General features: G+C 44.0%; 3 protein-coding genes across 13 annotated transcripts in view; 1 reads left to right on the forward strand and 2 right to left on the reverse strand.

Annotated features, from left to right (window-relative positions):
• LOC132260538 (bromodomain adjacent to zinc finger domain protein 2B) overlaps nucleotides 1-8,956 on the reverse strand; it is a 59,035-nt gene extending 50,079 nt beyond the window's left edge. For 4 of the 6 annotated variants that reach the window (XM_059758723.1, XM_059758722.1, XM_059758721.1 and 1 more), the window contains exons 1-12: nucleotides 8,524-8,956; nucleotides 8,282-8,466; nucleotides 8,029-8,215; nucleotides 7,649-7,709; nucleotides 7,548-7,568; nucleotides 7,270-7,480; nucleotides 6,932-7,022; nucleotides 6,656-6,868; nucleotides 5,878-6,596; nucleotides 5,491-5,775; nucleotides 1,841-4,895; nucleotides 1,280-1,392 (exon numbers count right to left, since the gene is read on the reverse strand). In XM_059758723.1, the coding sequence (XP_059614706.1) occupies nucleotides 1,280-1,392; nucleotides 1,841-4,895; nucleotides 5,491-5,775; nucleotides 5,878-6,596; nucleotides 6,656-6,868; nucleotides 6,932-7,022; nucleotides 7,270-7,480; nucleotides 7,548-7,568; nucleotides 7,649-7,709; nucleotides 8,029-8,215; nucleotides 8,282-8,466; nucleotides 8,524-8,614 (5,232 nt within the window). In that variant the 5' untranslated portion in view covers nucleotides 8,615-8,956. The remainder of the gene's footprint in view (nucleotides 1-1,279; nucleotides 1,393-1,840; nucleotides 4,896-5,490; nucleotides 5,776-5,877; nucleotides 6,597-6,655; nucleotides 6,869-6,931; nucleotides 7,023-7,269; nucleotides 7,481-7,547; nucleotides 7,569-7,648; nucleotides 7,710-8,028; nucleotides 8,216-8,281; nucleotides 8,467-8,523) is intronic. The other 2 variants (XM_059758725.1, XM_059758724.1) reach the window with 2 other exon arrangements.
• A 139-nt stretch (nucleotides 8,957-9,095) lies between these two features.
• On the reverse strand, nucleotides 9,096-10,102 carry LOC132260545 (uroporphyrinogen-III synthase-like). Its single transcript, XM_059758740.1, has 2 exons — nucleotides 9,976-10,102; nucleotides 9,096-9,918 (listed from the first exon to the last, which is right to left on the reverse strand). The coding sequence occupies exon 2, from the start codon at nucleotides 9,908-9,910 to the stop codon at nucleotides 9,152-9,154; it is 759 nt and encodes a 252-aa protein (XP_059614723.1). The 5' UTR covers nucleotides 9,911-9,918; nucleotides 9,976-10,102; the 3' UTR covers nucleotides 9,096-9,151.
• A 73-nt stretch (nucleotides 10,103-10,175) lies between these two features.
• On the forward strand, nucleotides 10,176-17,687 carry LOC132260540 (phosphatidylinositol 4-phosphate 5-kinase type-1 alpha). 6 transcript variants are annotated; one of them, XM_059758729.1, is made up of 12 exons: nucleotides 10,176-10,482; nucleotides 11,485-11,672; nucleotides 13,029-13,226; nucleotides 13,289-14,043; nucleotides 14,547-14,679; nucleotides 14,742-14,829; nucleotides 15,122-15,184; nucleotides 15,622-15,702; nucleotides 15,842-15,907; nucleotides 16,214-16,459; nucleotides 16,622-16,815; nucleotides 17,298-17,399. In XM_059758729.1, the coding sequence occupies exons 1-11, from the start codon at nucleotides 10,395-10,397 to the stop codon at nucleotides 16,777-16,779; spliced, it is 2,064 nt and encodes a 687-aa protein (XP_059614712.1). In that variant the 5' UTR covers nucleotides 10,176-10,394; the 3' UTR covers nucleotides 16,780-16,815; nucleotides 17,298-17,399. The 6 variants fall into 6 exon arrangements, with proteins under 6 accessions (XP_059614712.1, XP_059614710.1, XP_059614711.1 ...); XM_059758727.1 differs by having other exon boundaries at nucleotides 10,180-10,482; nucleotides 16,622-16,775; nucleotides 17,298-17,687; XM_059758728.1 differs by lacking the exon at nucleotides 15,122-15,184 and having other exon boundaries at nucleotides 10,181-10,482; nucleotides 16,622-16,775; nucleotides 17,298-17,687.
• Nucleotides 17,688-17,755: the final 68 nt, after the last annotated feature.

Raw genomic sequence — 17,755 nt, forward strand, 5'->3', positions numbered from 1 at the left:
AAGGCAATGCCGCATTCAGCAATTTAAAAAATATTTTTCAACATTCAATTTCCAATTAACTTTTATTGATAATAAAAAAAAATCGTTGCATCAATAGACCTCTCGAGATGTCGGGATTTTGGGTCAAATTCAAATAAAACCATTTTGGTGGCAAAATTGTGCCTATAGAGATTAATTTTTCATTTCAAGTCATTAAATTGCCATTAAAAGTAACCCATAAACGCCAAATCAATTATTTCGGCTTTTAATATCACTTATGCTCGCCACACAACATCGACTTAAACCTCATGGGAAAATACTTCGCGAAATGGCAAGAAAATATTGTGTGAAAAAGTCACATTCTTCTTGTTTCATAAATTATAAAAAAACTTGCACACTTGACAGTGTTGTGCAACATGAAAATATCAACTTATTGCGCGAATAATTCTATATTAAAATTGTTTATGACTTTTAAATGATAATTTCAATATAAACACATTAACCACAATTAGTGTGAGGTGCGCACATAATATTTAATGTTCATGCGCCTTTGATTGCATTAGATCCGGCCAATTAAGGCGTCGTAATTATTCAATTTTAACCCACTAAACAAGATATTGAGGAAAAGCACATCATGCAGTCAGTGTGCTTTTGAGAAATCAATATATATATGTAGCATGTATTAAAAATGAATAAAACAAATTACTCATGGGCAAGAAAGAAGGGCAAAAAACATATCAATTAAAATCCAGTACAAGTTGCAGATAAATGGGGAATATTTGCACATTAATTGAGTGGAAAACGAGGCGATTTTTATCAATTAATTAAAGAAGCGACCAGAGAGACATTCCAATTCTGCAAAATGCATTGAGTCTTTGTGCGCGTTGGCCCATGAAAAATCCCTCAGGAAATCAATAAAATGAAGAAATACCATAATTTTGTCATGTTTTTCACCTCTCTTCCTCACACACATCCATCCTTTTTGGCAAACGATTTCATTTGCCACGACGCTTTTTAAATTGAAATTGCAAAAGGCGAGGTGCAATTTATGAAAATGAACATTTTCACATGTTTCACCTCAGTCGCATTTCGCACTCACCAGTGTTTTTGCACCCTTTTCTCCGAGGCCTCATATTTATTCATTTTGCCGTCTGTCAATTTATCAGACGACACTCACTTTTTTCCCTTACCGCCATGGACAAAAGCTCCCCATGCACACAAGGCAAATTGAGGGGCAAACGAGCCATTTTTAAGGGTAGAGAGAGCGAGAGAGTAAAAAACACGTCTCATTTTTACTTACCGCCTTCATTATGCTCTTGTCCCATGCGACGCACGACTCCAGGACGTACAACGTCATTGCCAATTGAGCTGTCGTCTTTGAGCGGCAAACGGCTTCACGCCACGAAACTAATCCTGTAGGTGAAATAAATAACATGACAAAGAATTGCACACTTTCCATTTGCCCATTATCCTCTTGCATGCACTTCTTCTTCACTCTACGCTCGTCCAAGGACATCAGCGATGGAGAAAACACCGCTCTTGAAGATCCTTGGACGTTTGAAATCAACAAGACTGAATGCATTTTAAATCAATAGAATGTAGAAACATTAACAAGCATTTTCGATAATGGTTTTTAGAAATATTACATTTTGTGTGATCTAATTTTAAAAACACGCCGCAAAGAGAACGCAGAGTGTTGAGCAAATGATCGACTTTACTTGATAAGTCCAATTCATCATCATAGATTAGAAAATCACAATAATGCAAGGTATTTTACGTAACTCATCCCTTTTAGAAACTTTTTTTCCTACTTAGCCCAGTTAAATATCAGAATTTAAGTGTCGTCTCGAATAAAACTCACCTTTCGACAAAGTCTCCATCTCTTGATTATCCTTCGGCGACGCTGAAGGATTGGAGGAGTTCTGTGTCTGACTTGTCGTTGTCTCTTGTCCTGTTTGAGCCAGCGCCGCCAGATGCGCGTCCGCTGTGCAATTCCCGAGCGGTGGCTTCAGATATCGCCTCTCAATGGCCGACTCGAGACCCAAGATTCTCTCCTTGAGATGCCCAATTGACTGCTCAAAATCCTCCATGTCGTCAGTCTTCGTCGGCAGCATCCACCCTTTGATCTGCATCGATGCACTGGCCACCTTGTCCTCCAGTCCCTCCACCTGATCCAGCAGCGCCCTGATCACGCGCTCGCACACGTGTGGATTGTACGCAGGCACCGTGGCGGGATCCACAAACTCCCCCTCGACCTCGATGTCCGTGGTAAGTTGGCATTCAGAGACGTAGTTGGGCTTCTCCCTGAGGCACTGCATCAGATTCTGTCGCAGTTCCATCTCGCGCACGCCACGCACGTGCATCACTTCTAGGATCTCATCAATCTGAGCCTCATCTGTGATCCTCCACCAGCCATGACGAAGCTCACGTGGTACAAAATTCTGCTCCAACTTGCGCGGAAAGCCCACCTCCTTCACCTCCTCCAATTGCTTCTGCTCTTCCAGGCTCATCTGCAGCGGCGTTGGGCTGTCGCACTGGATGTATGCACTCAAATTGGCCAGCGAAAAGTTTGTGACTTGCGAATGGAAGCCATTGAGATCCTCACACTTACCCAAGCCCTGCTTCCTCTCCAGAATCTCACAGTCAAGATCATCCGCCAGATCATCCGTGCATCGATTGAGTGTGCGTTCAATCTCACGATCACTGATCCCAGAGAACGTGAGGACGGATTCATTGGTGAAATTGAGATCTGCTAAGATCGAGGAGTCCGTGTGGATGTTGTAGAAGTGGATGTTATTACTGATGTCCCAGGGATTTCCCTGGCACTGCACAATACCCTCGCACGACACGTTCATGTAGGCCAGGTGGGCTTGCAACGAAATAGAACACTCAGACTCCAATGGCAATGGTTTCTTCAGAATAGAGAACCACTTCTCCAACAGCGGTACATCGCCATTCTTCATGCATCCATTTGTCTCCGTACACGATTCCTCCTTGTGAGCTTTCGCGTCACAGTCGCAAGCGATGAACATCTTATCATCCTTGAACTCCTTGCACGGCGGAGGCTCCTCAGCTGTCTCCTCTTTAACCTCCACTTTCACTTCCTCCTGCTTATCCTCTACCGGTGATACCACCGGAGTCAATACAGGAGCAGACTTCACGTCATCTTCGCCCAATTTCTCCACATTCTTCTGTAGAATGGCGTTCGTTGGAATCGAGTCCTCAATATCCATCATCTCATCATCATTATTGGCCGCTGGATTCACAAGGGGTTCCCTCTTGATGCAGTCCCCTTTCTCAGACTTCACCTCGGGCTTCTCATCTTCATCCTCCTCTTCCTCTTCCTCCTCCTCCTCCTCCTCCTCCTCATGACTTTTCTCCTCATCCTCATCGTCCATCTCCTCCTCTTCATCACCATCAGACGTCCTGTTTGTCGATCCCTCCAGAAACTCATGATACTTCATAATCTCCGGCTGGCAAGACTCCATGCCCTCAATGAAAATTCCCCCAGACTTGGGCAGATCCCAGTATCTTCTCCAGAATCTATCCTGACCATAGCAAGTGGCCCTCAAGCGCCTCAGATTCGTCTTCAACGTCTCACGCGTCACTTGCGAAGACTTTATGACCTTCTCAAGCTTCTTCTGAACTTCATCCACGTTCAGCTTCTCATCCTCATCCTCTTCCAGTGGCAATTCCTCCTCCAGATCACTAATGTCGTCATCCAAACAGTGATCAGTCTCATTCAATTCCCTGATCTTTCCGGAGAAATTTATGGAAGTGTTGCAATCTGTGTCTGTGTCATTAAATTCATGCTGCTTCACCTTCTCCTCCTCTGGGCCATTCTTCTTCTCCTGCTGACCCTCTTCCTGGGCAAACTTCGTGGCATCACTGCTGTGCGCTGAGTCCTCCTTTGCCTCCATCGCCTCAGCAGCCGGTGGGGGTTTCTCAAATTCCGCCTCTTCAGGGGACGCCTGTTCCTCCACAGCATTTTCAGGCTGCTTCTGTGGCTGCTGATCCTCCACTACTGGCTCCACAGACGCCTCCCGATTCAGCATGGCCGTGATCATATTCAACCTCACCTTCCTGGCATGCAGACTCTTGTACTTTCTCAACTTGATGTCAATCAAATACCGATCACGACGCATCGCGGACGCCGTCTCCAGACTACCGTCAATCTGCTTCAACACCGCCTTGTTCATCAGCAGATCATTACACAGATGGGCGAGGATTTGGGCCTTTGTCACGGGACTCAGCGCCACAAATGGCTTCTCCCTCAAGCACTCAGACAACTTCCACGTGCTGTTCTCATGCAGATGCTCATAATACTGAATATTCTTCCCTGTGGTGCTCGTGATGGCCATATCCGACGTGGTTTGGTGATGATCAGCGATTCTCTTCTCGCGATCCCGCTCGAAATTCACCCCCGTCAGTTGCTTCACTTCACCCGTGGCGGCGGCATAGAGGTAAATCCTCAGAATCTCCGACACATTGGCATTCGTGATGTCCGCTTGACGCAGCGACTGGCCAAGAAGTGTTGTATGACGTCCAGGATTGGGAATTCCAGGATCCTCGATGGCACACACGAGCAAGTGTGTGATCACAGACAGAAGCTCCTCCTCCGCCTCACCGCCATTGTCCGATACCAGAGCAAAGTGTAGCGACTGGAGCGTTGGCAGGGATTCCATATCGAAGCCCAGTGTCTCTCCAAAGTTGTGCAAGAACTCATACACCATCAGAAGATCAGCAAATGCCTCGCCAGACACCGATAAATTGGGAATCCTCGCGAATTTCGGCAACTCCTGACCGCCAGCAATCTCAGAGTCCTCTTGGGGCTTCCTCAGCTCTCCCAGAATCTCCGAATCCCTCTTCTTGGCCGCCAGTTTCTTCTCTCGCATGATAAACTTATCCAACACCATCTGCAAAGATTGATAGGAAACATTATTATTATTAGACAGTCAATTTGCCAATTTGTCAGAATTACATAAATCATTTGGGGTCACGCGCCTTTTGATGATCATCTTTGATCTTATACTGCCGATCATCATTGAGAAATTGATCAATTTATACTCAGAAGTGCGCTATTGCGCGCAAAATCATCCCAGCAAATTTACACTGAGAGTGTTCTTTAGCAATTGCTTTGCACTTGTCAGAGTTGAAGTGTTATGAATAAGAGAAAAGACAACTATATTTGTTTAAAAGCATAAAAAAAACATTATGACTTCACATACTGCAGAAAGTTTGGCTTTATCGAGGACATAAAATTTATTTCCCTACAAAGAAATGATCTATCATCTAGAATACTTTCAATTCTAATTCTACTAATTGCAATTCTTGTGTAAATATGTATTGATCGAAATTTTATGGGAGTTAAACATTGAGAACAAATCACAGCAAAATCCCTTCAATTCTGCACAAAGAATACTGTGTTTGCTTGGGAAAGCAACAAGAGGTGCGAATAGAATGAACAAGCAACAGTGATCATCTCTAATGGGAATATCAGGCATTAATTACCTGATGTTTCTTCCTCTCCCTCTCCTCGTACTTGCGTCGGATCTCGAGCAACTTCACCAATCCACTGTGATGTCTCCTCCGCTCCTTTTCTAATTCCCTCTCGGACGCCTTCTGCTTCTTTAGCTCCTTCTCCTGCATCTTGCGCAGCATCTCCTCATTCTTCTGTCGATCACTTTCCTCGCGCTTCCTCCTCGCCATCTCCGTGCCCTGCTGATTGCGTATTTGGCGCTCTTGACGCTGTGTCTCCGATTTATCTTGTTTCTCATGTTCCTTCAGCTGACGTGCCTCCATGCAAAAAAGAGAACCGAATAGCGTCGCAGAAGGTGGGACAAAAAGAAATTGTGAATATCGTGGGGGATTCAATTAGTTGACTACCACAAAACTCACCTTCTCTCGCTTGGCATTCTCCTCCTTAACGATCTTCTTGACATCCCGGAGTGCCTGCTGCTGTCGCGCAATCTCAATCCTCTGCTCCACGCCCAATTGTGTGTGACGCGTGTACATCTTGAGCTCCTCGAGACGCTTCATCACGTCCACATCCGTCATCCTGATGAGATCCTCCTCGCGCGTGACGGGCGTCGATGTGAGCGGTGCCTGGAGGAATGTCCCCAGAATGGCGCGCGTTGAGAAGCTAAAGTTGTCCTTGGACAGCACTGGATACTGCTTCTCAATCACAATCTCCACATCCTCCATTGTCTTGAGCTTCAGCTGACTCTTGGGCGGCATATAGATCACATCGCCAATGATCTGGCCAGTCTTTGTCAGGCCTCTAATCACCGTCTCGCGCCTCCAGCCCTGATTCAACGGCACCAGCAACTCCTCCAGGTTGATCGTCTCCTCCGTCTCAGACTCCGACTGGCCACCGTAGTCCGTCACCACGCTCTCGGAGTCCGTGGACACGTCCATCTGCCCATCCTGACTCCTCGCCTGGTGCGGCACCGAAGGCGGGCGAACACACTCGCCGCCCTGACCCAACAAGTGCTGACTACTTATCGACGGCTTCAAGCCAACGGCTCGACTCTGCGCCAGCAGCGAAGCCACGGTGTTCTTCTTGGGCTTCGACACGCCGCGACCCAAATTCCTCGGGCGATTCTCCTTCGTCTGGACTGCAAGTGCAAGAAAGTGAGTCAGAAACTGATCTCAAGCCACTCAAAGACCGACTTACGTGATCCTTCAAACTGCTGACTTGACCCGAAAGCAGCCGTGAAGGACGAGAGATTCTGAAGACTCGTTCCACTATCAGTCTTGGACATTTGTGACTTTGACTCTGGTTTTGTGCACAAATTGAGAGGACCGTCAGGATCAGAGTCCATATTGTGATGCTTATCCTCAAGATTGAGTGGCTCAGTTTGATACATTGGAAGGTCATCTTTCAGTGCTGGCAAAGAACAAGCGGAAAAATTACCATAAAGTCCAAAATCCCCAATAAATTCATCCTCACCTTTCGACTGCATTGTCTGTGTCACCGTTGGTGGCAACTTAATCACCTCCACTTGATCATTTTGCTTGGTGAATTTGTTGTAATCATAGTCCTATTTTTCCAATGACACAGAAGAAGAAGAAGGAGAAAAAAAAACAGAAGATTAACACAATAAATCTCTAGAGAAAGAAAGTATAACATCAATATTTCAATGTTAGTTTCGCTCTCAAAAGCATTTCCCCCAAAAATACGTGAGCATGGAAATTAATTCAATAAATTATCGTGACACATGAATTAGTTCCTCACTCAATGGCAAAGATTAGTGAAAACAGTGAAAATGGTTTTGGAATTGAACTCACCAAGCGTGGACGTTTAGCCGCATCGAAAGCAAGCCCTGTGGGGCTTTCTTGATCATCGACACCACCTATTAAGGGATTTGGATCAAGTGAAATGGTCTTCTTACGGCCACGTTTTGTTGTACCTGGCACTTTGGGTCCCCCCTTCGAAGACGTGTACTTTATTATCTCAGTGTCTGGGGGCAAACGCACGCCCAACAAGGACGAGGAATCGCTAAAAATAACACAATTTCACATTTATTAACTGATTTTTTTTTTAAGAGAAATATCAGGGAAAATACCTCTCATCGGATTGCGTAGATCTGTGTTGGGATTAAAAAGAAAGCAAAGGGAAATTAATAGGAATGAAATCCACGGAATAATGCTAAGAGTATTATTTTACCCTGTCATTTCCTGCATATAACCCTTGAAGAGACGAGATTTAGATGCCAATGATGCGAGATCTGCAGAAATAATAAAGAAAAAGAGTTCTTTAGTCACTTCTACATACAAAAATCAAACTTTAGAATGATAATTCGCATAGCCATTGTTTTCTCATCATTCATTCTCAGAAAAATAGCCAAAGGATGGCGTTTTTATGATTAACTAGTCATGTTATCGCTGTAACGCAAATTTTTCAATACTGTCACAATTCATAGTAGTTTTAAATTTAAAATCTGATTCAGATTTCTTCAAATTCAGTTCCGAAAGCGTGGAATCGAAGAAGAGGCTAAAGCCTTGAATGTACGCGAGAAGAAAGCAAGGAAATCCTTTAGGACTCACCAAAGTTGCCTGGATGATAACCCAGCTGTGATGAATTCGTAATGATCGGTTGAGATTCGTTGGACTTGCGATTGATCTCCTCGTACGACGTCGAGGGCGCTGTGGTGTTGACCGCGTCGTTCCTGTCGCTGGTCGTCGGGACGCTCATGCCGTAGCTCTTGGCCAGGAGGGCGGAGATGTCACCAAGCTGTGGGAGGATAACAGGCGTCAGTGGCGTCATTCGCGAGCTGCTCAAAAATTGTGTGACACTCACCCTGTGCGCCTCGGCCATGGCCATCTTCTGTGGGTCGTTGAGATCTCCCGTGAGTCCCATCGCGGCCGGATTGAGCATCGCGGCGATGTCGGCGCGTCCGAAGGGCATCTGGCCGCCGAGATTGGGCGTCGTGTGGAGGCGCGTGAAGTACTCCTGAGCGGCCAGCTGGGCCATTGACCACCAATCTGTATGGGAGAGATGCGTGAGGCGACGCGAGGGGGACAGAGACAAAGATTACTCACCGAAAATTGATTGAGCATCTCCGAGACGATTGATTGGGTCCAAGTCGTTCTTGCGCTCCTTCTCCTTCGATTTTGAGTGATTGGAACTCATCCTGCCGCCCAAGTGCCACTGTCACCACCACGGGCCGCGGTTAGAGTGTGTAGCTGCACCGGAAGTGGCCCCACGGGGGCGCACTGGGGCCGCCAAAGAACCAAAAAGCCCGTGAGAAAATTCTATCTATACCTATATATAGTGACAATGACAGCGAGACGCCCTCTCAAACAATCGCGCTTTTCACCACCAAATTCGCACTGGGAGCTGCGGAGAGTGGCTGATAAGGGTGCGCGGGATCGCGGCGGAGCGCCTGCAGTACACACCGGTGGGCTTTTCCACCAATTTCCCACTGCTTTTCGCCAAAATACCTCCGAGTGACACACTCAATGTGTGCAAAAACAAAACATATGAAATGTCACTGCAGGGTTGCGCAACTCCGGCCGGAGGAGTCGCTGCCATCGGGCAAGCGGACCAGCAGGCGCCCACTGGTAGGCAAAACCAGCTCGCTTTGAATTGCAACTGCAGAAATTCTTCTACCCACTTTTAGTATTTGTTCAATTTTAATAAAACAACACCTGTAAAATTTAATAGAATTCACGACAGCACCTCCAGAACAGACTCGAACGTGGGCTTCTCACATGCCTTGAAGACTTCTAAACCTTCTTCTTCAATTGCCTTCTTCGTACTCGGTCCAATTGCCAAAAACTTGAATTTCTCCACAGCATTGCACTTTTCTCGGAGGAGTGGAAGTGTGAATTTCACACATGAAGGACTGTAGAACAGCAAGAATTCTGCATTCTCTGGGAAATTGTTTTCTATCTCCTCTCCAAGTGTCGGATTACAGATTGTTTCGTAAATTTCAATGGGATTCACTGCAAATCCACCTTCTTGGAGTTTTCTCTCTAAAATGCCAAGCTTTAAGTTTCCACAGGGAAAGAGAAAAGTGCCATTCGCTATGCCTTTCTTGTGCAAATCCTGCAAAATGAAGGCCGAAAGTGCTTCAGCATTGCCTGATTCTTCTCCATGGCAGTGAAGATTAATTTTCGAAGCCAGCAAAATGGAAGTGGATGGTCCTACACAGTAATTGCAAGCCTCTTGCCATGAAGGATGGACGCTCTCTCCTTCGATAGCCTCTGCAGATGCCTCAACTGCCCTGGGACTGGTGAAGATAATTCCTGTGAATTTAGTGTTGCTCTCCTTGAGAATTCTACCCCAGGATTGCAGGTTTTTGAAGCTGAAGATCAGAGGAGAAATGAAAGTCGCGGAAATGTGATGTTCTGAGAACTTCTCGAGCATTTCCTGCTGGAAACTCTCCTCAACTGCAGACTTGAACACCACCAAGTTTTTCATCATCACACAGCCTGCAAAAAAGCGTGACTTTTAGCAACACTAACTAATAATGATACAAGACTACATACTCAATCAATTTCCATTAGAAATTCAGGTACGTTGCCGCAAAACTGCAGGGAAATCAATGAAAATCCCCCGCTGTTTTTCTCCAAGCAATTTCTGAGGTTATGACAGTCAGATTCCTCAGATTCTGACAGCTCGGATTATCCAAGCATCCATCCGTCTCTTTCTCTCGCTCCGGCGCTCAGTGAGGTGCAAAAGAGCAAAAGTGAGCAATTTCGTGTGACAATCACGCAGGCGAGCAGTGATGTGAAAATTCCAAAGAAGAAAATGATAAAAAATCAATTCCTTTTATTAAATTAGGCCGCAAAAAGAGCAATTCGTGAAGTTGTGCAGTGCTCGAGTGCGTGACGTGTGGCGGAGACGCGATCTCCGATGAGTGAGTGAGAGAAATTGTGGCTGGAGGAAAGTGTGAACAACAAATAAAATGGCTTCGGGAGACAATGTGAATTCAATCGAAGAAATTGAAATTCCCACCATTCAGTCCACGAGTCGCGACTTGGGAGACAATGACGGTGAGTTGGCTGGGCAGTGGCGCCCCGCGGGGCGCTTGTGCGCCTCCCGAGGGGCGGTTTCTGGGGCCACGTCCAAAAGCGACTCCGTCAATCGATACTGTCCATGGCGAGAGGCACACCTCAAAGTCTCGGGGCTTGGCGCCGCACCGCTGGGGCTTCCCGGACACGCTCAGGCGGCCCCCGAGACGACACGCTGCCTTGACTCACCTTCGGTGGGCAGTGAGTCAAAAACGGCACTCGCAGTGTCAATAGAAAGGCATGAGTCATCTCGCGAGATGTTTTGATCGAGCCCAAGGATGGGATTCACGTGTAATCAGAATGCACTCACGCTTCATATGATTCTCGTGCTTGCCAATCTGAGAATAATGCTTCTGCAATTCCAAAAAGATATAAAAAGGAATTCAGACGTCGAGATTTGACCCACGAAATCAGAATTTAGGAGTTTAGCGTATAAATTCAAAGTCTGATCATTTAAATGTAAATTTTAGGTCAGAATCTGACGATATCGCTTTTTAATTGTTGATTTTCCACTTTCCACCCGATTGTTTTGGGAAATACGATGAACTAAGTTAAAATATTCATTCAAGCTTTTGCACATGTTAACATTCTCAACTTGGGCCATAAAAATTTCTGCAAAATTCCATGCGCCAGATTTTGTGTTGCTCAGGTGGCACAAAAATACCCATTAATGGCTTTACCTTTGTTTGGAAACTCTGTAATTAGTGCTCGGGAAGTTTTGGAAAGGAGAAAATCGGATTTAAAATCAGGATGAAATGAATAGTGTCCGTCATGATATGTAAAAAATTTTGTCATTATTCAAGAAGAATCAGTTTTTACGGTAAGACTTCTCATCCTGAAGCAGGTCGTGAGATGCTCGCGATAGTATCGATTACAGTATCAGTGAATAGTTCGAACGGAGAGAAGACTTCCTGTGTTTTTCCTCGAATTTCTCCAGCGCTTCTCTTTTCCGCTGCAATCTCACGTTTATCTCGTCTTCCATAGGTCTGGGCGGCAAAGAGGGCTCCGATGTGGGCAGTGACACGATGGTGCGCTCCGCTCGGTCCAGGTACAAGACGGAGAAGGAGCGCAAGATTGGGCATCGGCGAGTGGGCGAAGGCGGTGAAATCACCTACAAGAAGATCCAAACATCACAGATTATGGGATCGATCCAATTGGGAATTCAGCACACGGTAAATACATCAGCTCGCTGGCCTCATTTCGTCATAACTCACGAGTTCGCACAAAGAAAAATCTCTCACATGGTCACTCGCTTGCCTTCACGCTGAGGAGTATGACTTCAGTCCTGGGAAACAAAATATCGACCTCCTCACGCAATGACGAAATTGGGATAATCACCGACAATTCCGGGCTTTTTCTTATCGCCACAACAGCCATTTCGTGAATTTCCTTATCACAGCGCTGATAGTGACGCACTCGAGGGCAAATTCTTTCCCATTCACGTGCTTTTCACGGTGTCTCAAGGGATTTTCTAATATAGGGGTCAATAGGAAAAACAAGCATGTTTCACAGTTTATTGTTTTGCAATTTATTGTGCTGTCATGTTGAATTGCTAAGGACAAGCTTATGCTTATGCAGTGCTTCTGAAATAGACCAATTGTGCGAATTCATCGCTTCAGAAGACACATTTATTTATTGTACCACAAAACATTACCTTCCAGATGTGCTTAAAGAGGCAAAAATGTATTTTATTCCATAACATTGTGCCAGATTTGGGTTGAAATCAGTCATTTATTAGCTTCAAGAGAGACTTGTGGACATTTTCTCTACCTACAGTTTCATTATTGTCTCTTCCTTATCTCTGTTGAGTAAACAGTGTTGCAAATGCAATGGACAGAGTGAACAATTATCACTCGAAGTGGCTGAAAAGGTGTGAATTCCAGGAGAGATTTTCATGCTATATTTTGCCCAAATGAAAACATTCTGCTGAAAATTTAATTAACGCGCGACAGAAGTTTTCACGTCACTTCTTCGGCGCGGTAATGAATTTAGTGAGTGATTTATTTTGCAATGGGATTAGAGTGATTTGTAGCGACTGCTGTGAATCCCTTCATAATTGCTTACTTTATCGACTATCGCATTAAGGGGGGAAAAAAGCTCAGTTTTTCCCTATTCATCATCCCACGTTAAATTCCAATCAGATAGAAACGTGCTTGTTAGCAAATTAAGTCAACACGCAATATTTTAGCATGTAGAATGGAAATTTTACTACACTTTGGCCGATATCAAAGGTCAATGGTGTCTTCATTGTGGGGGGAAATAATATCAATGATAAAGGCTATAGAGCAAATTGATTATGTGGAGTCAACTATGTGTTTCCTAAGCACTCCCATTGGCAATGAATTTTTATTTCTGTGCGATGAACAACTCTGTATTCATATTCTGTATTAATGATTGAACAGATGATTATTCTTTTGCTCTGACAAGATATAATTGGAATTTAAAAATAGTATAGCTTTTTACAGATCAATACGATGTGTGTGTCTACGTGCTGAGAATGCTTCCTCATGCTGTGCTTTCTATTTCAGGTGGGAAGTTTGGCGTCCAAGCCAAAGAGGGATCTCCTAATGATGGACTTCTGGGAGATTGAGACGATATCCTTCCCACCGGAGGGTTCAAGTATTACACCAGCACATCACTATAGCGAGTTTAGATTTAAGATTTATGCTCCGATTGCATTCCGTTACTTTAGAGATTTGTTTGGTATCCAACCGGATGATTTTATGGTGAGTGTCGCATTAATAGGATTCTGCCAAATTCACATTTGACAATCATTCGTCTCCCCTAGATGTCGATGTGCTCGCAACCATTGCGTGAGTTATCCAATCCGGGAGCGTCTGGATCAATATTTTACTTAACCGATGATGATGAGTTCATCATAAAGACGGTACAACACAAGGAGGGTGAGTTTCTGCAGAAACTCCTGCCCGGCTATTACATGAATCTGAATCAGAATCCGCGGACGCTGTTGCCCAAGTTCTTCGGCCTCTACTGCTTTCAGTGCAATAGCAAGAATGTGCGCTTAATTGTGATGAATAATTTGTTGCCGTCGTATGTGAGGATGCATTTAAAGTACGATCTGAAGGGGTCCACGTACAAGAGGCGAGCCAACAAAGCGGAAAAGGAGAAGAAGTCACCGACATACAAGGATCTGGACTTCATGGAGCACCATCCGAATGGCATCTTCCTCGAGGCGGACACGTACAATGCGCTGATAAAAACAATCCAGCGCGACTGTCGCGTGCTGGAGTCGTTCAAGATCATGGACTATTCACTCTTGGTGGGTGTTCACAATCTGGACTTGAGTTTGAAGGACAAGCAGGAGGAGAAGAATGCTCAGCTGCGAGAGAGTGAGGACTTCCAGGCGGACACGTCACTTGACGGGGCGGGGGATGAGAGAGATCGGCGGGAGAGGCGATCCGGGGGCGCCACGGCACTCAATCGCAGTCGCTCAGTGAATCGGCAGAGACTTGTGGCGCACTCCACGGCGATGGAGAGCATACAAGCGGCCAGTGAGCCAATTGATGATGAGGATGACGTTCCGTGAGTACAAATAAACATTATTCTACTATTGTTCAAGCTACAAATGATACAGAATTATAAAAAAAAAGTATGACGCGAATTCATTCTAAAGCTCTTACACTCTTAAACATCCATGGAATTCAATATAATTTTGGTGGAAATGGTGTCTAATTGGTCTGAAACTGTGCTGTTCTTCGCTATTAATTTTGCGAAACTTCTCTAGAGACTTTTTGCACGCACAGAGTTTGCTAAATAGACCAATAAAGTGAGAAAGAGTCACTCTAGGCACTTTAATAAATTATTATCAGCAAGCTTATCACATATGTTGCTGTTTATTGTCTTGCTAGAAGTTTTCCTTGCCTTTTTGGCACATGTTCTCGCCTGTGGCGAAATGAAAGCGCAGATTGGGGACAAACTGTTCGTGTAGCTTGTGAATAATTTGGTGTTTTCGGAATCCCTTTTGGAGCGAAAACCACTTTGGATGGCGATGAATTGTTAATTGATTGAAATGTCTCTCTTCACAGACCCGGTGGAATTCCAGCGAGGAGTGAAAAGGGTGAAAGACTCTTGCTGTTTATTGGCATCATAGACATACTTCAGTCGTATAGACTCAAGAAAAAGCTGGAACACACGTTCAAAAGTATTATTCACGATGGGGTAAGCTTTGGCGAAGCATAATCGATTAGCTGTTCAGTCATGTGTGTTCATTTGAATTTCAGGACACAGTATCTGTTTGTCGGCCGTCGTTCTATGCTCAAAGATTTCAAGATTTCATGGCAAAAACTGTCTTCAAGAAAATTCCATCACGTACGTATGAAATTTTATGTCTCAACATTGTCACTCAGTGGGGTGAAATCATTCGTTTTTTTCCAATGATTATGATTTTGTGTACACCTATTGGCCCAAAACATTGGAAATAGGAATTATTTATATACTCTCTAATTATCAATCTTGTTGACAGAAAGTCCAACTCTTGTAGAATTCTATCGCTTTCTTTCTGTCTTCCTGTTCTCTCTGCGAAATGTTTTATTATATTTGTTGAGATTCAGGACGAGAGATTAAACGACTGTATAAATTTTTCTTACTCTCTGCCGCTAAGTGGACCTTCCTGAGATTAAAGGGAATCATAGAAAATTTCGTACTTTGGTCACCAGTTATATAGGTAATCTTGTGTAAATTGATTTTCCATCTTTCTCTCTTTCCATCCCTCTTTTCCACCCCAGTATATATTGGTAATTTTCTTCTTTTCCTCCCATACATTTGACGAGGCAAAATTATTCCATGTAGCAATTAATTTAGAGATGGTTTTCTTTCACTTGTAGTTTACTTTATTTTTATTATAACCTCCTCATTGACAATAAATCATGTTTTTTCCTCTCATTTATTTATTTTCACGAGCAGGGTGGATAAATAACCAAACTGAAATGTGATTTTGACTGGGTATTTTTTTCCGATGAACAAGGAATGATGTGTTTATTTTACTTTGTACTCATATTTTTTGTGATTTTTCACTCAGAGTGTTTCAGAGGAATGAGAAACACTCTCAATACGGTTCTTATTCATTGACACATGCTTTTCTTCTGTGAATCTCTTTTCCAGCTCTCAAACATTCGCCGTCGAAGCGAAAAAGTATTTCGAAGATGATGGCAAAGGCATCAACTAATGATATTGAATTTCAAGGTAAAATTTCTCACACATATTTTAGTAATAATATAGAAAAAATGCAGATTGCATGAAAAGTGCGCGCGCGCGCTTTTGAGTGTGATGATGAAACTAACACAATGTTTTTTTTCTCTTGTTTTCTTTGGCATTCTTATAGCATTCCCAGGGGAGACCAACCATCCCCAATTTACCAATAGTACTAGCAATTCAGCAACCAATCCGGGTAAATTTGATGCATATTTGATGCAAATTTTCAAAACGTACATGGTAGAAGCTCACTAAAGCACATTTTCACACATAAACACTCACACGAGAAACTGTTGACAAAGAGAGACAAAAAAGAGTAGAATTAATGTTTGAGCATGAAACCCAACAAGTTATTTTGCATAAACTCAAGTCGTTATCTTTACATTTCACATGCTGCCAAATAATAAATTGTGCAATTGGATGGACAAACGCATGGAAAATGGTCACTAACAAAACAAACTAATAATTGTATCTAATCAATGAATCGATTATGAAAACTCAGTGAATTCAATAATGAAGAATACTCCACATAAGAATAAGACTTCGACACTTCCGTCTGTTGCGAGTAATAATCAAAATGTGGCGGCGAATGTGCAGCAGCCGCCACTGAAGCAAAGCAAGTCAAAGATTCAAAAGTCCAAAGTCCCACCGCCCGTTCCGCCACGAAAGTCGCCAAATAACCGTAAACTCGTGGACTCTAATCGCGGGAATCCTGCCAGTGATGATTTCTTGGATCACTCATCAACAGGTAGTCTTCACCAATCATCCAAAGACCAGTATTTTTGAAGAGTAGAAGCGTGTCTAACCATCTACTAACCCTAATAATGTCACAGAGATTTACTCTTTCTCTGTGCCAAACCGCCTGGAGAAAAGAGCCCGCGAACTGAGCAATGTTTTCGTGTTCTTGCAGGAACGGCGCCGTCTGGATGCTCAACGCCGCCGCCGCCGTTCGATGACATCTCCGAGTATAGTTCTAGTCTGGCCAAGCATCACTCGTCGCCAGGAGCAGCTGCGGGCAGCAACAAGACGATGGCTTCCACGTCGTACGAAGAGGATGTTGTGAGGTAAAAGATTCCACCTAAGCATTTCTTTCTGCCCACCAAAGTGAGTCTTTTGTGCTTTTTCTCCACTCTTTCGTTGTTCTTTTCTTGAGACGATGCGTGAACAAGGCACAAGTTGACTGATTTGGTCAGTTTTTGAGCAAAAAAAAGAACTCTTCAGTGAGTGTGATTCAGTTGAACTTTCTTTTAGATGTTATACTTAGGCTTGCTAGTGGTGTATTTTTTCCTCAAATCATATTAGGAAAGGTTTTCTGAGCAAATACTTATAGAGAATTACGTAGATCCTGATGTAAATTTGACGATTGTTCATGCACAACATGAGAGATTAAATATATATTGTTCATTGATATAAATCAAATGTTGTACTGCCAGTGTTGTTACAAGTTCTCCTAAGTTTGATGTTCTTCAAACACCATAGAATGACTCGTGTTAAATATAGAAATACTCAAGTTGTGCCTTCGAATTTAGCCTCCTTGCTTTTTTTCTTGTCCGTGTGCTAATTATTAATCACTCTTCTCTGCGCAGCATTTCAGAGATTCGCGTGCACAGTCACCTGGGCATGGACATCTCGTCGGGGAGCAGCCACTACGGCTCCAAGGGTGGCTTGGCGTGGACGTCTGGCGAGGGCTCGACGCCCACGTGGACCGAGGGCACGCCCAGCTACACGGAGTCCAGCTCCAGCGGCGAATTGTGCCACAGTAGCAATAGATAATTTGTGGGTGGCGACGCCAAAAATCACCGGGTGGGTAGTCAAATCAATCACATTGGGAGAGAGGAGCGCAGAGTGGATTTCAAATCAATATAAGTAAACTGCATTGCATAAATTATATAAACTAAAGGATAGGGCGAATGACGAATGTATAACCAACTCTTCTTCTTTGTGAAATACAGCAAATAAGCATTGTTGCTAGAGTAGTGGTGAGAAAATTAAATTATTACAAGTTGGTGGTTCATCGTGAATAGTTAGCTTCTTTGAAAACAAA

The sequence above is a fragment of the Phlebotomus argentipes genome, unplaced genomic scaffold (assembly GCF_947086385.1).
Source record: "Phlebotomus argentipes unplaced genomic scaffold, Phlebotomus argentipes genome assembly scaffold_18, whole genome shotgun sequence".
Lineage (NCBI taxonomy): Eukaryota > Metazoa > Arthropoda > Insecta > Diptera > Psychodidae > Phlebotomus > Phlebotomus argentipes.